The sequence below is a fragment of the Corvus kubaryi genome, unplaced genomic scaffold, assembly GCF_017639235.1.
Source record: "Corvus kubaryi isolate FWS band 111438036 unplaced genomic scaffold, C.kubaryi_AGA036_p1.0 138, whole genome shotgun sequence".
Lineage (NCBI taxonomy): Eukaryota > Metazoa > Chordata > Aves > Passeriformes > Corvidae > Corvus > Corvus kubaryi.
The window spans coordinates 16,067,269-16,085,828 of NW_024580672.1; the positions used below are offsets into that span (position 1 = coordinate 16,067,269).

Genomic DNA, 18,560 nt, shown 5'->3' on the forward strand with positions numbered 1-18,560 from the left:
TATATCTTCATGATATCTTGCTGTTTCTTTATTCATTCTGCTGCTCAGAGATCGGAAAGCCCAAGCACGCTCAAAAGACATTTTTGCAGGAAAAAGCAGATTGCAAAAGCATCTTAAATGACCACATTCTCTTAGAAACAGATAGGGAGACACCTTCCAAATGCAGCACCTGTCCAGTTAATAATCACCTGAACACAGAGATGTTTCATCATGTGACTACCCACATAGAAAATTTACATTTCCTAGGAACATCTATAGAATATGACTTGACAAGAAGAGAATAAGCAAATTTTTAAAACCCCAACATAATTGTCTTTTAAATTGATATTGACATATCTGGATTTTTGGATTTTGAGAAGGAAAATAGCTCTGCTCCTTAGCAACTGCAACAAAGGTGTCCACATACAACTAGTATTTACTTCCACCAGGTACTTGGTCTGTAGCTCTCCATGCCTGCAAAGCACAGGGGTAGTAACAGCAATCAGTACAGCAGAATCATTACTAAGACTTCATCACAGCATCAAGTCATAGTCAGACTTCCCAGATGACACAATTTAAAGAACAGCAATTAAATAGTAGTTTTGTCCTGTCTTTTGATTCATCTCTCTCTGCTTGCTCCTAAGCCTATGAGGAAGCTGGTGTTCATTCACCTCCAAAAATTAATGTGGAAACTTTTCTTGATTTAGTACTAAAGATTCTCCTCCCTTTCCCATACTGGTCTGTCACCTCCTCAGCATTTCACTCTGCTACCCAGTACCAAAGCAATCCTGTTCTCCTACTTCTATTTCACAGTGTCCAAACATTTTCCAAACCATCATAATCCTTGCCAGCTACATCTATAACTTCTGCTCACCCCACTTTACCTCTGCTTTTCCTGTGGCACTGTAAAATGGGAGGGATGATCTTTTTCTCTGACGTATTTGATTCGAAGGTGAAATAAAGCCCTCTTCTCTCTGTGTGGGAAAAAAACAACAAACAAACAGTGAAATGGGCAATGTGCACATTGCCACAAGCCATCTCAACTGTAGTACCCTGCAAGAACCATGCCACGCACGCCACCAGCCTCTCACCCAGCAACAACAAGATAGGATCATTTAAGGTTGGAAAAGACCTCCAAGACTGTCAAGTCCGACCTTTGACCTAATGCCACCATGCCCAGTAAACCATATCACAAAGTGTCATATCAACTCGTTTTTTGAACACTTTCAGGAATGGTGATTCCACCACTTGCCACTGACTTTCTGAGCTCATCACCCTTACACTGCTTTGTGAAGAGTTATTTCCTTGAGGATGTCATTGGCCCTGTGGATGATGACAGACCCAAAATGTCTCAGCAGAAAGCAAGCTGGGCTTTTTGCCATACATGCCAGAGCTGCTCCATATTCATGCTATGCTGGCAGGAGGGTGGAGGCAGTTGTCTCCCCACCCTCACGATTCTGAGGGACCCCAGAGACCTTTGTGGGAGCCTGATGGCAGCCTCTGGGCACAGGGACTGTGGAGGTGGGCACCCCTTCCCCTTGCCTGAGACAGTCTATGCCCAGGTGGGCAAGAAGGCCAATGGCATCCTGGCCTATCTCAGGAATAATGTGGCCAGCAGGACCAGGCAAGTGACTGTCCTTCTGTACTGAGTACTAGTGAGGCCACACCTTGAGTGCTGGGCCCCTCAATTCAGGAAGGACATTGAGGTGCTGGAATAAGTCCAGGGAAGGGCAAAGAAACTGGGGAAGGGTCTGGAGCACATGTCCTGTGAGGAGTGGCTGAGGGCATGGGGGCTGTTTAGCCTGGAGAAAAGGAGGCTCATGGAAGACCTTATCATTCTCTGTAACTCCCTGGCAGAAGGTTGTGGCCATGTGGGGGTCAGGCTCTGCTCCCAGGCAACCAGCAACAGAAGAGGACATAGTTTTAAGCTGTGCCAGGGAAGTTTGGGTTGGTCATTAGGAAGAATTTCTTCACACGGAAGGTGATTGGACATTGAAATAGACTGCCCAGGGAGGTGGTGGAGTCACCATTCCTGGAGGTGTTTAAGGAAAAACTGGACATGGCACTCAGTGCCATGGTCTGGTTGACATGGTGGTGTTCGGTCGTAGGTTGGACTCGATGATCCCAGAGTTCTTTTCCAACCTAAGTGATTCTGTGACTGTTATTCACTTCTCTGCCCGGGAGGTACCCGCAGAAGCGGGGGGTGGCTCGGGGCACAGCACTGGCGCGCTCGCAGCCCGGCAGTGTCGCGCCCCGCCCGTGTCCCGCCCCGCCTGCACCTTGGGGCCGGTACCAGCGGCCCGACCGGCCGGGAACGCGGCGCTCCCGGCTGGCAGCGCCCGGGGCCGGGCGGAGCGGAGCGGGGCGGGCAGAGCTGGGCCCAGCTGCGTGCGGGGGGTGGCGGCCCCTGCAGGACACCCGGAGCCTCGGCAGCCGCCGCCGCGCGCCCGGCGGTGTCAGTGCCACGGTGTCCGCCGGGGAGCGAGAGGCAGCGCCGGCGCCCGCCCGCCCGATCCCAGCGGCCAGGCCCCCGCATGCAGCCCTCACCCTGGAGCGGCGGCGGCGGCGGATCGAGGAGCTCTCGAGGTCCTCCCGGCAGCGGCTGCTGCAGTCGCGGGACAGGATGTTCTCCAAGTTCACCTCCATCCTGCAGCACGCCGTGGAGGCGGTAAGGCCGCCGGTGGGCCCGGCCACTCCGCGCCGGGGATGCGATCCGGGCCTAGCGCCGAGCGCGGGGCGGGGGCTCGGATCGGGCCCGGCGCCCCTTCCCCGCTGCCCCCCGGGGCTGCTGCCGGCGGGGCCCCGCAGGGCGCGCACCCGCTCCCGGCTCGGCCCTGCCGCGGGCTGGGAAGGCGGAGGCCGAGCTGCCCGGGCGGGCCCCGCAGGGAGCACGGGAAGGGAACGAATCGCCCCAGCGCCGCCGTGGAGGCTCGGGGGTGCCGGGGGAGGAGGGAGCGGCTGCAGCCCGGGCGGCCCCGGCACAGCCTCCGGCTGTCACCGCCGGGCACTGCCGGCCCCGGTGCCCCGCGCCGGGCCTGAGGGGTAGCCCCGGCCCGGCCCTCACCCGGCTGTTACAGCGAGACAAACAATAAAGGAGGAGAATCAGGAAACTCCACAGGATTTCCATCTCGTCGTGACCAGCAGACAATAGTCGCCGTCTCCGGTGCTTCTGCGGGATGTTGTCAGTTCCAAAGCGACGTTTTCCATCCCTGGTTTATTTTGTGATTGTGTGGGGTGGTGAGGTTGGCCGGGGGACGCGGGGCTGTGTGTGCAGGGAGGTTCCCGCACGGGGACTCGCACAGCGGTACAGGGCAGAGGAAACGGGGCCTGTTGGGGAGCTGCCATTGCTGCAGGCCGCGATCGGCAGTGCCTGGACACACCATTTATTTTTTGGTTTTCAGTGGGGCGGGGTCCTGGTAGTATAGGCAGGGGCCTTTCGGGGCCTCTCCCAGTAAGCCAGCACACCTAGGAGACTTGAGTGTGAAGAGCTGCTAAAAATTGGCAGTGAAATACGGCTGTGGAGGTGGAAAGTGTTGAAGAAAAATTGTTCAAATGGTTGAAAAAAGAGCTTGCAGGCCAAATCCAAATGATTGAAATAAGAGCCTGCTTGACAAATCCTGCCTCATCTGAGGGGCAGCCTTTGTGCATTAATGGATGCTTCGATGCTGCACTTGAGCATATGCCTGTCTTTGTGTGAGCCTGTAGTTCTGCAGGAGTATTGAGGTTTAAAAGTTAAGCATGTATTCACTAATTGCAGGTTCCTGCTTTGGTCTTTTAGTGGTGTAGTGGCATTTGGAAAGAAATGTTTTAAATAATGATGAAATGTTTTATTTGAACACATTCTAACCACATATGAATGCCTTCAATAGACAGTACTTTCATTGGAGAGGAAACAGAAATTAGTGCCTGCCTGACTAAAGAAAGCTTGTTGTGGTGAGCTGTGCCACATTTTGAATAACAGGAATAAGAGTGGATGACTGAGAGATGCAGGAGTGGAGAAGATATTGTTTCAGGCCTACCATTTTGAGAGATCCAATAGAAGTTATTTCTTAGAAGAGTGTTTACACTATTGATGTGTGCAAAAAATAAACAAACTGCATTTATTTGAGATCCGATTAAAAAAATAGGAAAAATGAATCAGCTGAATGGAAAAGGAGAAAAGCTGAGATAGTAGGGACTAGATGCTCTTTTTTGGTAATAAAAAACCAAACCAAAATCCAGAAACAGATTGATACCATCCTTTTGCAAGTGAGTGCTATCAAGCAACATGCTGTTTGGCCTTGCTCAACTCTGGTGTTGAATTTAGAATTGCCTCATCCTGCTACCCCCACCATGGTGGATCTCCTGGTAAATACTGCACTGTTGTATTTACAGGGTTGTGACAAATACCAAGCACCACACACTGGGAATGAAACAGGGAATTGCAGGAAGATACTAAGAATGTTTCTTACTTTATAAGTTTGACCCACTAATACAAAGACAAAACTGAGAAATAGAAATTTTTAACCACTTTGGGGGCCGTATGTGGCTTTAAGTTGTTTCATTCTCCCTGTGGTAAAAAGATGTGGTCTGCTTAGCTTTGCTATGGGGGAAATGAAAACTTTTATAAATCTTAAATGTTAGCGAAGTCCACTTTGATGCTGCCTGCTGTTTTCAGAACCAACAGAATTTGGAACATCATTTCTCCTTGCTGTTTTTGCTGGGGAGCAAGTTTAACTTGGGCAGCCTCAAGTGGATTCTAAACCCTGAATATCAGCAATAGAACTAGTAATTAAGATATCAGTTCTCAAAGGTTTTGGGTGCCTTGGGTGCTTACTCCAAAGTAGATAGAGTTGCAGCTGTACAGTTTTTAGCTGAGCTGGACACTTAAATGCACTTGAAGAGCCTGGGTTTAGCTTTCACGGGTGGGACTTCTTTAAATCAGAGTGTTTTGGGTAGCCCTTCTGCCCTGTCCTTTCTCCTGCACATCACTTACATAATGCTCCTGCCCTGCCTCAGGGCCCACAGGCCTGCGGACTTTAGAGAGATTCATTTTAACAGTAAGAGTTCCTATGCTATTAGATAATCGTTGTTATCTTACCCTCAATATGCCATCCCTCTGAACTCTGACGAGGAGTTCCAAAGGTTGACAGTCTGATAGACATGGCAGTATTTGCCTTTTACTTGTTGTGAGTGTATGACTCTTGAACTGACTGCCCTAGTGACAGGACTGAGTTGCTGCTGAGGCAAACATAAGGGGTCAGTTGCTTTTTACTAAGATTTTTTCCTACCAAGGTTTGTTTCCCAGACAGGTTGTGGTGGTGTTCAAGACTAGCCTGGATGGGGCTGAAAACAACATGGCCTAGTAGAAAATTTCCTGCCCATGGCAGCAGGGTTGGAACTAGGTGGTCTTTTAAAGTCCCTTCCAACCCAAACCTGTCTATGATCCTGTAGTTCTGCTTGAATAACTCAGAACTTTCGGTCTTTTCTGCCTAAATTTTCCAAATGTTTAAAACTATATTCCTGATTTTCATTACCATTGAATTCTAGTTTTTTTGCCACATCTTATGTCAATCCTGCCAATATTTTAGATATGTTTTCCCTTTTTGGATTTCTGTGCAGCATCCAGATGAGCAAGCACCACTGTGTTATCCTGCCAACAGAGCATCCTTAAATTGAGTTGGATGTGTTGGTGAGAATAGTGGATAGGACTGCTGTCTTTGTTCTATTACTTCAGGGCAGAATAGAAATGCTGTTGCTTCATGGGGTTCATATTATTAGATCTGTGACAGTTTATATATGGCTTGTCCTCAAGATGTTTTCTCTTTGCTATGCATTTCTGATATACTTTCATCCCAAAGGGCTACCCATGAGCACTACATTGTCAGCAACAACAAAGTGTAGTGTACAATAACAAAGGAGCAATGTAGACTTATTTTTCTCTTATCTTGTGCTCTTCACTCATGTTTCCCTAGACAAAATAGCTTGTCTGTGAAGTGACTGCTCGGTGTTCAAAGGACTTTCGTTTGTGTTTCATATGGGCTTTTGGATGTTTCACCTTAATAGGTGAGAGGGATGTTTTTGAGCTGTGTACTGTGCAGGAAAAATATAATTTTGGTTGGTTTGAATTTTGCAATTTGCTGTCAAACAGGAATATTTGTATCACTCAATTGAATGAATGAAGATTTTGATGTCTGCTGCACATTCTTGAGACCCCCTCTCTACCAGCCTGTTATTCCACAGTATCTGTTACACTGGTACATCACTGTACTTTCAAGTAGCTTTTGTTCATATTTTGAAGCAAAATTCAGCTTTGAAAGAAACCAAGTCATTTGGTACAGGCAGTGCACCAAAATGATGAACTACATAACTGACCAGAACATAATTTATTCTTCTTGAACCCACTTTATTTGATGTAATGACCTTACATTACTTGTTGTTTTAATGTTGTGCTGGTATTAACAAATTAGACGACAAAATTTAATGCATGGCTTGCAAGCATGTCCAGTCTTAATTTTATATGGGAGAGCAGTGGCCATTATAAACTGTGCATTCATCAACTGAGGATTGAGTAAACCTTCAAGCATTAATCCTTTTTCACATTTTCTCTCAGACCATTCACACTGGTTCAGTAGTAAGACTGAAGAAAAACATCAAGTGACTGTGTCAGTCAGGGCAGTGTGCATGCACTTCCCCTTCCCTTCTCTTTGACCCAGTTTCTGCTCTCTTTTTTTACTCTGGCATCTGAGCAGACAGTACCTGTTATTTTTTTATACAATGTTCTCTTTACTTTATGAACTTGTCCGAAAGATACTGAGGCATATCACCAGCTTCTGATGTTTCCATCCTTTCCAGTACTGAATTGCACTTCTGAAAATCATACATGAAAAATTTGGCAATGATTTTTACATGCACAAAAGAATTGCTGTTAAATACTGCATGGATATAAGTTTCTCTGCTCTTTATGTTGTTTTTTTTCCTGCCTAAACACGAATTCTGTATGCTTTGGAGAACGACGTGGAATTGTATTTTGGACAGGTTTTGTCATGAGCAGACTGTAGTTCTGGTCAAAGATCTGTGGCTCTCCTGAGAACAGCACTTTTCAAGGAGTGGGCTTTGATCATTGGTTATGTATTGTTACCAGAATGATAAGGCAGCATGTGGTAAGTTCAGCTCACTCCCAGGAAGCCCAACTGCAGGAGCTGGGCACCGATGGAAGAGCTAATCCATGGCTGCTCCAATGGGCTGCAGTTCAGTGGTGTTCGGTGAATTTTAGCTATTTCATGTACCAAGACCTACTGCAGGCTTGAAGATCATGGGGTTTTTTTTCCCCAGAGGAGGAGAACTTCACTTTGAGATTAGGAATCACTAAGCACATGTGTAATTACATCAAGATTAATTAGAGAGTCACAGAATATTCTGAGTTGGAAGGGACCCATAGGGATCATTGAGTCCAGCTCTTAAGTGAATGGCTCATACAGGGATCAAACTTACAACCTTGGTGTTATTAGCACCATGCTCTAACCAGCTGATGTAGTGGTGATAAATAACTGCATTTTTAAGGTAACTCCTTCAAATTAGACAAGTAGCAGGAATTAATGGCCTTCACAAGGAATTCTGGTTTGCTTCAGAATCTCCATACACAATAGAGTGGTTTTCTGGCTGGCAACTGTAACGTGTTCCATCTCAGCTGATAGCTAGTAATCCATCCTAAAATAGAAACTACAACCTCATATTAGTACTACCTGTCCTAGTAGGGTTAAAGCATGTCAACCAAGTGTTACAGTTTCCTAATGCTTTCCAGTGCTTGGCTTTGTATCTTGGTCTTGGTCTTTGCCTTGATTTCCTGTCTGAATACTTAAGTTAGGAGGATTGCTTGGGGTTTTTTTTATTTTATTTTTGTTTGTTTGCTTGCTTGTTTTCTTGTGGGTTTTTGACCAGTAAAACACCTATCTCAGAATAATGTTGCTGGGGTTACATGTCCAGCTGGTGGCAATGCTGATGGTATGTTCCCAATAGGCTGCACTGCACAGGGGCACACACATGCTAATGGTATCTCTGTTTGCTATGTCTGGCTTGCAGTCCTGATCAGAGAAGACTCTGAAATCACTGGGTATTTTAATTTGAAAGGGCAGGACCTGTCCCTGAATTATTTTTTCACCTCTGAGGAGAGTCCCTAGAGGCATTTGTTGGGAGGGAGAATGTCTATATCCACAGTTCTCTCCCATGGTGGATAAATTATTGACAGTGCTGAGAAGTGAAATCCTTTTCCTGGCACTGCTCAGAGGCACTAAATTCATCTTGAGGCAGATGAGACGAGAAGAAGTGGAGAGGAAAATCACATCAGCCAAGGATAAATCTTTAATGTTATCCATCATGTGTTACTTTGGAAATAGAGTGGTCTGAAAGGCCTGTATTTCTCAAAAGTTGTCTCTGGGTTATTCATCAGCTGGTGTTGAGGTTTGGATACAGCTTTTTTTTGCAGAAAATGATCGTTACATTGGTTGAAATACGCATCTAGAGCAGCAAATGTGACATACAGAGCACGATACAGTATCATACACTCAGTCTTCAGTTTGTTTGGTTATTCTTCTGAATTTCAATAACCTAGTAAATGTCACAGCAAAATAAACTAGTTTTGTGCAGTGTGGGGCATTCAGATACTTACTCTGTGGTAGCTGCCGTGCTAATGTGCTGCTCTGAGTGCCCAGCCGTGGAAGACTCAGTGAGTGCACAGCCTGTGAGGGAGAGGATAAGCGCTCAGTTTGATTTCCTAGTTGCCATTTCCAAGGGCACATTTCCGCCCAGGATGCAGGCAGAGATAGTTGCCAAGCACCACTACTTTTCCAGAGTCTTGCATTTCAAAGTCCTGTGTGCAAAGGGCCATTAACAATTAGCATTGCACTTACCTTGGCATGGCATACTGGTCATATACTGGGCTTTACAACTTTACCAAGATAAATTTAAGTGTCATGAAATTCAAGGCAAAGAAAAGACTGATGCGGGAAACATCCAGGGCTTTTTCAAAGAAACCAACAGCACCCAGTAAAGGCTATATGAGCCTGTACTGTACTGGACTATATGTGAGCCCTGTGCTTATGTTTGCCCAAGACCTGAGGCAGCTCAGCACATTTGAGACCCTATGGGGAGACACTAGAGGAGTTCAGAGTTATTAGTCTCAAATGTGGTATATGTAGCTCTTGGGGAGAAAACTTCCTTCAGTTAACCTTTCTCTGTGAGGTTAACTGAACCCTGGCACAGATTCCTGGAGAGGTTGTGGAGTCTCCATCCTTTGATATATTCAAAAGCCATCTGGACATGCTCCTGAGCAGCCAGCTCTAGGTGAGTGAGCTGGAGCAGCGGGGCTAAACTGGATCATCTCCAGAGGCCCCTTCCAACTTCAGCCGCTCTGAGATTCTGTGAAGGACTGGACTCTGTAGCTTGTCAGGATGGTTCAACTCCTTACCCTTCCAAAACAGACCCACCAGTTCATACTTGGGATTCTTTCTGTTTTCCCACAGGGCTCATTGCTGCCATCATGTGAAGTGATAATCGTCTATTTCAGGATGGCCTGTAAAAGAGTGACTTGAGGACTTGATGGTCCAAGAAAAAAAAAAAGCCTCAAGCAAGTAGGATTAGGCCTTAATAACAGCAGATCCTCCTGTGACCTATTGAATGATTGGGGTTTTCCCTATAGGATTCCTGATTTTACCAGCTCAAAACATCGGTGGGCACAAATTCAGTGCTTGTCTCAGCTCTCACTTTGGAGAGCAGAGTGGTGAAATGATTGTAGTCCTTTTTCACAGGCTGCCTGTGGTGTAGTGGGCCACAGGCCACCTGTGTCTCAGCGGGGAAGGAGCAGTACTGATAGAGACTGGGTGGGGGGCTGTGTTTCCTTCTTGCAGGATGTTATTCCTGGATGCTGCTCACACCCAGCCAGCCATCCCAAACTCCTTCAGGAAAGAAGAAACTTCCTTTTCTTGCAGAAATGAAATAAGAAACATATTTGTTTAAAAAAAAGAACAACCCGCCAAGCTCTGGTTATGGGCCTAAAAAAAACCAAAACAAAAATGCGGAAAAAAAAAAAAAGCAAAAACAAACCCGGCCTAAAAACTGAACAAAGATCTTTTAAAAGAAGTTGTGGCTAACAGGAAAAAAGGCATGGCAAAAACTGGATGAAGCAACTAATTGGTATTTTTAAGGGACCAGGGGAGCAGACTGAGAGAAGAGAACAGCGCGTATAGAAAAGGAAGAAGGCATCAAGAGCAGATGTAAAATAACATGATTTTTTTCCTACAGGACAAAACTGTGGTCTAAACAATACAAACATACATTTCTAGTGTTGCTTTGCTGTAGAAGCAATTGCTTTTGTTGCTTCAAATAGATTGTCTGGTGATAGAGACATCACAGAGATTATTACTGATGTTTACAAGGCAGGCGGTGTGGCATAGGGCTCAGCCATGAATAATGAACATAGTCCTTGTTAAAGGAAAAAGAGCAGAGAGTAACAACTGTAGCACTATCTGCAGCACTTTACTTCCAAGTATAAGATAAAATTCGATTTAATCTGTGAGCAAGTATGTTCATTTCATTTCTGACCGGTTTTTGTTGTTGTGGTTTTTTTTCTCCATAGCTCGCACCTTCCCTTCCATTACAAGAAGATTTTGTTTACCACTGGAAAGCAATCACCCATTACTACATAGAGACCTCAGGTAAAAGAAGAAAGCCCTCTGGGTTTGCCTTTTTATTGTGAAAACTAGAATTCGCAATTTCAGTGTTTTTAAAAGTAAAGATTAAGAAGTACTAAAATGAGTCATGTCTTTAATCAAAATACTAACAATAATAACTAGTAATTAAAAATACCATGTACTTGCACCCCTTAAAAGTAGGCATGAAAAATGGTTGAAGTCTTGTTTCCTGAGTACCGTGTAGAGAGCTGCACCTTTTTACATCTGACCCAGTTTCTGCCTTCACATACTCTGTTTAATCTAAACAGACAGCTGCAGAAATGCAGTCCCTGCTGTTAACATTTTTATTGCTTTGCATCAGGGATTTTCTTTTTCTTTGCAAGATTTTAACAAAAGTAATTTTGTGGTCATAGATTTTACCAGACATAGATGGATTCTGTGTGCTCAGTATTGGTTATTTTTGCTTTAGTGTCTTGTCTCAATGCAAAGGGTTTTGATAGCATAGACAACAAGTTTTGTTAAACCTTACTCAGATGTTATTCTTCTCTTCTAAAAAACGGATGTTATGGCGAAATATGGCTGTAGTTGCTTTTTCTTAAACTGTTCCCTGTTTCTGGGGGGTTTTTTTTGAAACAATTATGCAGCATGTAAATTTTTAATTTTGGACCTAGTTATGAAACAATTATGTTTTAAAAGTGAATGTTGCCATGCTTTCCTCAAGCATATTAGTTATGCACTTCTGCTGGAAGAGCTGTTGAATCTGTGTTTGTGTCTAATGATCTTGTTCATATCAATATTTACTCGTACAAACTGCAATGTGACCCTTGTTTCTAAATACCCATCTTTTGGAACACTATGTGATGTTTCCAAAGGTGGAAATGACAGGGTGGCAGGGGAAACTGACACCTGCAGTGACGTGATGCAGAATAAAAGCTGACCTCTCTCCCAGAGTTTCAGAAGTCTTTTGAAAAACAAGTTTCCACTCAGTGGATCTATTTCTGTCCGCTGCAGTAGGAGCAGAATTATGTGTAGGAAATTCAAGCAAAACACTCCAGGCTAACTGGAGGTTGTGGCAGAGACCAAAATCACTCTGACATGGCAGTTTCCCTGTGTGATCTTGTTGCCAGTTGCATGCAAGTGACAAGTTATTTTTAGATTATTGCATAAACAGTAGTAACCATTTCCCCAGGATAGTTGTTCAAGTAGAATTTAGCTGAAAAAAATAAAAGAGGAAAATCTTCATGTGTGGGTATGTTCTACAACATGTGAATGCTATCTCTCAGTGCCAGTGGCATAAATCCATTGCAGTTTCTGACTTTAATATAAAAGAATCAGTGTCTTATCCTTTCCTTCATAAAGTTTGACAGAGTTGTATTTCAATGCAGAAAGTACAAAATAAGAATTTAAAAGCTTTTGGAGAATAAACAGCACAGAGTTTGAATTTCCTTTGTTGTTATCATCAGAAAAGCCATTTCTTTAATTATCCAATGTATAAAGGAACTGATGTGCTGCAATATCAAGACATAGTGGGTACTAATCAGAAGATTGAGAGTTGTACCTTTCTCTCCCTTAGCTTTCTCTCTGGCAGTAGAAGTGTTCCTTTTTTGACTGTGTAATTAATGCATATTTTGAATTTTGGCACTTCACCTTTTCCCCATTGCAAGGTCAGGTATCTACCCAATGCATATTCCAGTGTACCTGTTCAGATATGGTTCTGAAAGTTTTATTTAAGACATGTTAAAAACTTGCACTGTATGTAAGGTTCTTTAAATGGATGTCATGTTTATAAGTCTTAAACTTGGAACTGAACTTAAAAATGAGGACAATCTTGAAATCATTCTTAACTGCCTATTTCTTTTATTTAGATGACAAAGCTCCTGTGACTGATACCAACATTCCTTCTCACCTGGAACAGATGTTGGATATTCTAGTTCAAGAAGAAAATGAGAGGGAGTCAGGTGAAACAGGACCGTGTATGGAATATTTGCTACATCACAAGATTTTGGAGACCCTCTACACACTAGGAAAAGCTGATGTATGTATTTCTGAGCAGAGCAGATTATCTCTTGTAAGAGCTCCTAGTTGCAATAGAGACTGAAGTTCTACAGTAGGTGGTAGTATGGGACACTGAACTCTAGCAAAGAGCTGCTTGCTTATGTTACCAACATATTACAAATAACAGCCTTTTACAGGCGTGATCAGGCTCAGATAACCCCTGAGATGCTGACTGAGACACAGCCCTGAGATTTGTTACTCACCACTCTGATGATACCAGTGGTGAAACTAGAAGTAGGAAAAACATTTTTCTTCAGTCTAGTGTTTCTCTGGCTTCTAAAGACGGTATTATCTCTCTCTGTCCTTTGTTAAATGTTGAGGGATTCTTGGATGGAAAGTGCTATGTTAAATACAAATTTTCAGTTAATTTTTCTGAGTGTGATGAGCTATTGCTCAGAAAGACTTTCATATCAGAAAGCATTCATTTGAATTGATCCCCAGACAGCTTTCATACCTTGGCAGTGTTGTCTGGTTCTTCACGTCTGCATTGTTGCACACATGAAGTTACCTTCATGTCTTGGTCCATCCTTGTTGCTGTCTTTCTTGGCAGACTTCTGAGCTAAAATGTGTGGATCATGGGGTGAAGGAGCTTGGCAGCCCTTGTGCTAGAATGTTTTGTATCACACTGCAGATGCAGTTAGGGAGGCATGCTGTATCCTGCTCCAAGGATAAATTGAGCTCTCCAGGGTTTCCTTCTCAGTCAGTCTTCTACACATTGTCACGAGTTTTTAATTGATTTTACATAAATAGGCAATGCAGGGCAGTGGCTCTCTGAGCCTGAGACGTTCCTTGCTCTGGAAGAACCAAAGATCTGCAGTACCTGTTGCTGTAACAGCTGTCCTACAGTCAGGCTGAAATACCAGCCCCAGCTGGGCTTAAAACCACAACACTGCTGTATTAAAGATACTTGCTCAGAAATACAGCTCGTTCAGTAATCTCTAAATGTTGTCAAGAAACCAAGATGAAGTGGTGACATATGTGAGGCGGGTAATTAGGAGTGTGTTCATAAGAGTTGAGAGAAGTCATTCTGTACTCATACAAATACGTCTGTACAGGCAATTCTTGTACAGCCTGTCTTTACACTTTGCCACTTGTGAGTTGATACATCTGAAGTAAACACACAGTTCAGTGCTTGCAAGATGTTGCAAAGATCTGGTGCAAAATGAGTAGTTCCTTTTCACAGCAGTCAGTTGGAATTACTACATTACTGTGGATGTGCCCTGATGGTACATATTTTGCCATTCTGTTCAACGGATTGCTTGACAACTCAGCAATGATTAGAGATTAAAAATCTAGAGATAATTACTTAGAAAGGAGAGCCAGGTTAGGCTGTTGCCACCTCAGCTCCATTCAGCTGTGCAATGAACCAGATGAGGGAAATTATGTGAGTTGAAATGAGCAGCATTTTATTAACGTGGTCGAACATGCTACTTTGGGGGAATTTAACTAAAAACAAAGGTACATAAAGGCCCACAAGCCATCAGATCTCCTGGAGATAGGAAGGTACTTTCATGTGACGTGGTGCACGAGGGATGGTAGAACAAGGGTCTGCATGTTGCACAGATATTTGGGATTTATATTCTGCTCAGGGAAAGCAACAGCTTTCTCTTGTCCTGGACCGTCTGTGCATTTATAAGTGCTTTAGCTGGCTAAGGTTAATTGCTCATGACTTCAAGAAACCTTCTGTAGGTATTAAGATTTTTATAGTTTATCATTCTGTATTTGTATGTACTGACTCACTGAATTGCTGGATTTTGTCACACAATACCTTAAAAGAAATCTGACCTATAATTAATTCTGAGTTAATTTCCCCATATCACTGTAATGATATGGAATATTTTCTGGAAAGATTGGTAGAAGTTTACCCTAGAGCAGTTAACTGAAAGTATGAATAATTTGAAAGAGAAAACAGTAATGAGATGCAACATTTTTTATTGATCTCTGTTAGTATTGATAAAAGTAATATGTTAACAGATGATGATATTTTTAAAAATACTTTTGGTTAAATTATCGCTCTTTAATTAGCCATTCTAAGTGACAAATTTACATCTGTGTTTTTCTCCACATTTATTATATTTTTTTAACTTTTCATCTGTTTTTGTTTCAGTGTCCTCCAGGAATGAAACAGCAAGTTCTGGCTTTTTATACAAAACTTCTTGGAAGAATACGGCAACCTCTTCTTCCCCACATAAATGTGCATAGGCCAGTGCAGGTACAGTTCAGATTTTAAGTAAACTATGTTTTTGCATGACAAGTTTCTTTTATTCTGCTGTAGCTAATGATTTCTTTAATTCTTCCATTGTCAAGTGAATTAAAGAAACTGCTTGGGTACCATATCAGTTTTAATGTGCTGATGATTAGAGCCTTGAACTGCTACTACAATACAAGTCATAAATAAAGAAAACTTGTTTGTAGCAGTCTAGATCCAGAGCAAATGTTCCAGTCAATACTCATACATAATTGTAGTGTGTATATAGAAAAATAATTCAGTCTATTATTCCTAGAAAAAGCAATAACATTCTGTCTTAATTGTTCACTTTATGTGACAGAAATTAATCAGGCTGTGTGGTGAAGTTCTGGCAACACCAACAGAAAATGAAGAGATTCAGTTTCTCTGTATAGTGTGTGCAAAGCTGAAACAGGATCCATACCTGGTCAACTTCTTCCTTGAGGTGAGTAAATCAATTCAAAACTTCACAGGTGTATTTACTGTGTCACATACAAAATCTAGTAGAGAACTGTAGATGTCACATTGTGCTTCATAGCTTAGTTTTCATTCCATCTATTATTTTTTATCCTGTGATATTAGAAGTCTTGTTGTTTGGAAATTTTTTTCTTCCAGAGACTTTATACATCTGATTTTCACTAGAATTTCATTCAGGGCTCACAAATACACCTGCCCAAGGTCTTCTTGCTTTGCAGTGGAAGTGCCTGCAGAGTAGGGATATGAATTACAATGTAGAACACTGTGTGAGGGAGACCTTGGCCTTCTTGTGTTGTTTTTGTCACCCCAACAAAGACTAAAAGACAGATTGCAGGGGGCTCTGAAACCTTGGAAGCTGCTGAGTGTTCTGCAGAATTGGGCCCTTATTTGGTAGTGGCACATATGTTTGTAGCTGCAATGCCAGCTCACAATCTACAATACCACACCATCTTCTATCTGTAAGAAAGTCGAGTATCTTTACTGCCTCCTATAACATGTGGCATTATGAAATCAGAGTGGGAAGATAAACAGTTTCTAGACTGACTTTCTGTTCCTATTTAGAAGAAGCATAAAAAAAATTTGGTTTATATAAGTCCATTTAGAAATGCCTTGTGCTCCCACTTTGCTGTTTCCTATGGTGACAGTCTCTATTGAGTATGTAATACTTTGCTGAAAAATACTCCTTCAGGAATATTTTACAAGCTTTCCACAAACAAGATCTGTGACAGTAAAGGCTGCTAAACTGCAGAAAGATGTTATTTTCCATTAGGTATGTGATTATCATTTGCATGTCAGTAGTAAAGAATCCATCTTGAGTTTATTTTTACCTTAATTAAGAATTATCCTGATTGCCATTGTATCCACTGTAGTTGCAGAAGCAGCAGAAATGGTGTAAGGATTGAAAGGTAATGTTTAAACATTAGAAGCACTCAGAAGCAAAATACTGCATGTATTACATGCAAAATATGGTAGAATTCTAAACTGGTATTACTTTTAGTGTTGTTTGTGTGAGTTCTATGGTTTAGGACTCTTGTACTCAAATAGTGCCCTTTCAGTCAAACCTGAGAACCCCAGTCATAAGAACCACAAGTGTTTCGTCCCACACTACTAGTGTTCTTCCCCAAAATAGCAAGATTCCAATATTAAAAAACAGACATGGAGAAATAGGTTATTTCAAGTTTCAAAAGGATTTCTAGTTTCACAAAATTCTGGCTGTGGAGTTCAGGCAAGCTGGCAAACATTTCTTGTAGCTCCTCTTTCCTTCACAGCATTATTCTACATGTTGTAGCCCAAAGCATTTGTCTTCACAACTTGTGATGGTTGTTTCCAGATGGGGTATGTGGGGTGCAGAATTGTGCTTCATTAGAATTGAATATTCTGGTTGTTCACGTTTGGCCTCTTAGAGGTGCTATTGTTGTGACTTGATCACTGTTTCAAATGCATGAAAGGGTAAATTTACAGAATTCTGTGTGGCATTTCTCTCTCAAATCTTCAACACTTAGAAGATGAAATGCAGATGGATCTCTCCAAAGGGTGTTTGTATCTGTTAGTTTTGCTTCCTTCTTTGGCTGTTTCTGATCAGTTTATACAGGATTTTATGAACATAAAAAACTGAGTGTGTACAAACCGAGCATTTCCTTTCTATGATTCCATACCAAATAGTATATTGATAGAATGCTCTTTTATATCTTAAATTTTATATATAAACGAATAAATATATAGATATAAAATTATATTTTAGTAAAATCTTTCGCCTATATTGCTTAACCAGTAAGGCTACATGGCATAACTGTATTACTTTGGCAAGTTATGTCTGTTGTGGAAATAAGAACTTGAAGAACTTCATTCTACTTTTTTAAATCTTTCAAATCCCTGTACTAATTTTATTTTGACATTAATGTATGTTTTTTTTAAAACTGATTTTCCTAGTTCTTGTGCAGAGAGAAAGAATATACACTGTAATATTTGACTTACCACCTCTAACTCAGGCGTATTTTAGGCTGAACTTCCCTCATCTCATCCCATCTTAGATGAGAGACTCCTTGCAACTGATTGTTTCGTGCAAAGGGACACTTAATTCTCTGTGCTTCAATTTCTCCTCTTGAGACCTTAATAAAGTTCTAATATAGTAGCTAAAAAGTTGTACCTTCATTTTATAAAATGAACAGTAGTTTCACTATTCACTTCTACTTTCAGTACTGCAAATTATCAACTTCCTATTTCTCACCACAAATTAAGTAGAGATCCTCATAAGCTGTGATATCACTTGATTTTTTTTCGTAGAACTCCTTTTAAATCCCTCAGAACTTAGATATGGCATCATCCACCATAGATTTTGAAACTGATGGGTTACATATCATGAAAATACAGAATTTTATATTGTCTGCTCTCTGTTAATGTTGAATCTACGAGTACTTTGTTTAGAAAGCATTGAATATGTGTTTTATGTAACCTTTTCTATTAGGTCATTCAGGATCCTGTTTTGCACCTTTGCAGGAGGCAGGTGAGCAGCTGAGCTGCAGAATTGCATGATTAGACAATAGGAATCTTAAATACACACAAAAACTCTGCCTGTGTGTTGTTCAATGGACAAACTGCTTTGTGTCACCTGCCAATGTAAGAATAATGAGCTGTGGACACATTTCTAGGGGCATTCATACATTTATATATGTTAGTTCTCTCATCAATGCCTTAGCTAAATAAACAATGGCCTTTCAAATTGTAGAAGAATCCAGCCATGAAGTAATAGAGTGTTTTACAGAATATTGCCCAGTTTTGGAAAAAAAAAAGCTTTTCCCTTTAACAGCCCTGCCTGCTGCTTGAGTGGTGCGAGCAACAGTGTAAAATCCAGGACTGAAATGCTGTTCCAGCCTTTATGTGCAAGGATCACCATTGTGATTCAGATATTTCTGTGTACTGATGTAGTAGGTGGGACAATACTGGAGGACTGTAGAAGCTTTAGGGACAGACAGAGTCGGTTCAGACAGACACGTTTTTGTTGCTTTGCCAGCCTTGCACTTTTTACACTGTCAAAAAAAATAAACATATATTAAAGCAGTAATTTTTCTACTGCATTCAGATATCATCCTTATTTTATAGCATGCAGTGTGCTGCTTTTACCACTGGTTTGCATCTCCGGGGAATTGGTTCTGTGA

At 42.1% G+C, this 18,560-nt stretch overlaps 1 protein-coding gene across 3 annotated transcripts in view; it reads left to right on the forward strand.

The window, feature by feature from the left end:
- The first annotated feature begins 2,564 nt into the window (after positions 1-2,564).
- The window catches only part of FHIP2A (FHF complex subunit HOOK interacting protein 2A), a 33,979-nt gene continuing 17,983 nt past the window's right edge, over positions 2,565-18,560 (forward strand). The window contains exons 1-6 of one of the 3 annotated variants that reach the window (XM_042019398.1): positions 2,565-2,647; positions 10,592-10,670; positions 12,512-12,681; positions 14,809-14,913; positions 15,251-15,373; positions 17,870-17,908. In XM_042019398.1, the coding sequence (XP_041875332.1) occupies positions 2,603-2,647; positions 10,592-10,670; positions 12,512-12,681; positions 14,809-14,913; positions 15,251-15,373; positions 17,870-17,908 (561 nt within the window). In that variant the 5' untranslated portion in view covers positions 2,565-2,602. Of the gene's footprint in view, positions 2,648-3,067; positions 3,161-10,591; positions 10,671-12,511; positions 12,682-14,808; positions 14,914-15,250; positions 15,374-17,869; positions 17,909-18,560 lie in introns of those variants that run through there. The other 2 variants (XM_042019400.1, XM_042019399.1) reach the window with 2 other exon arrangements.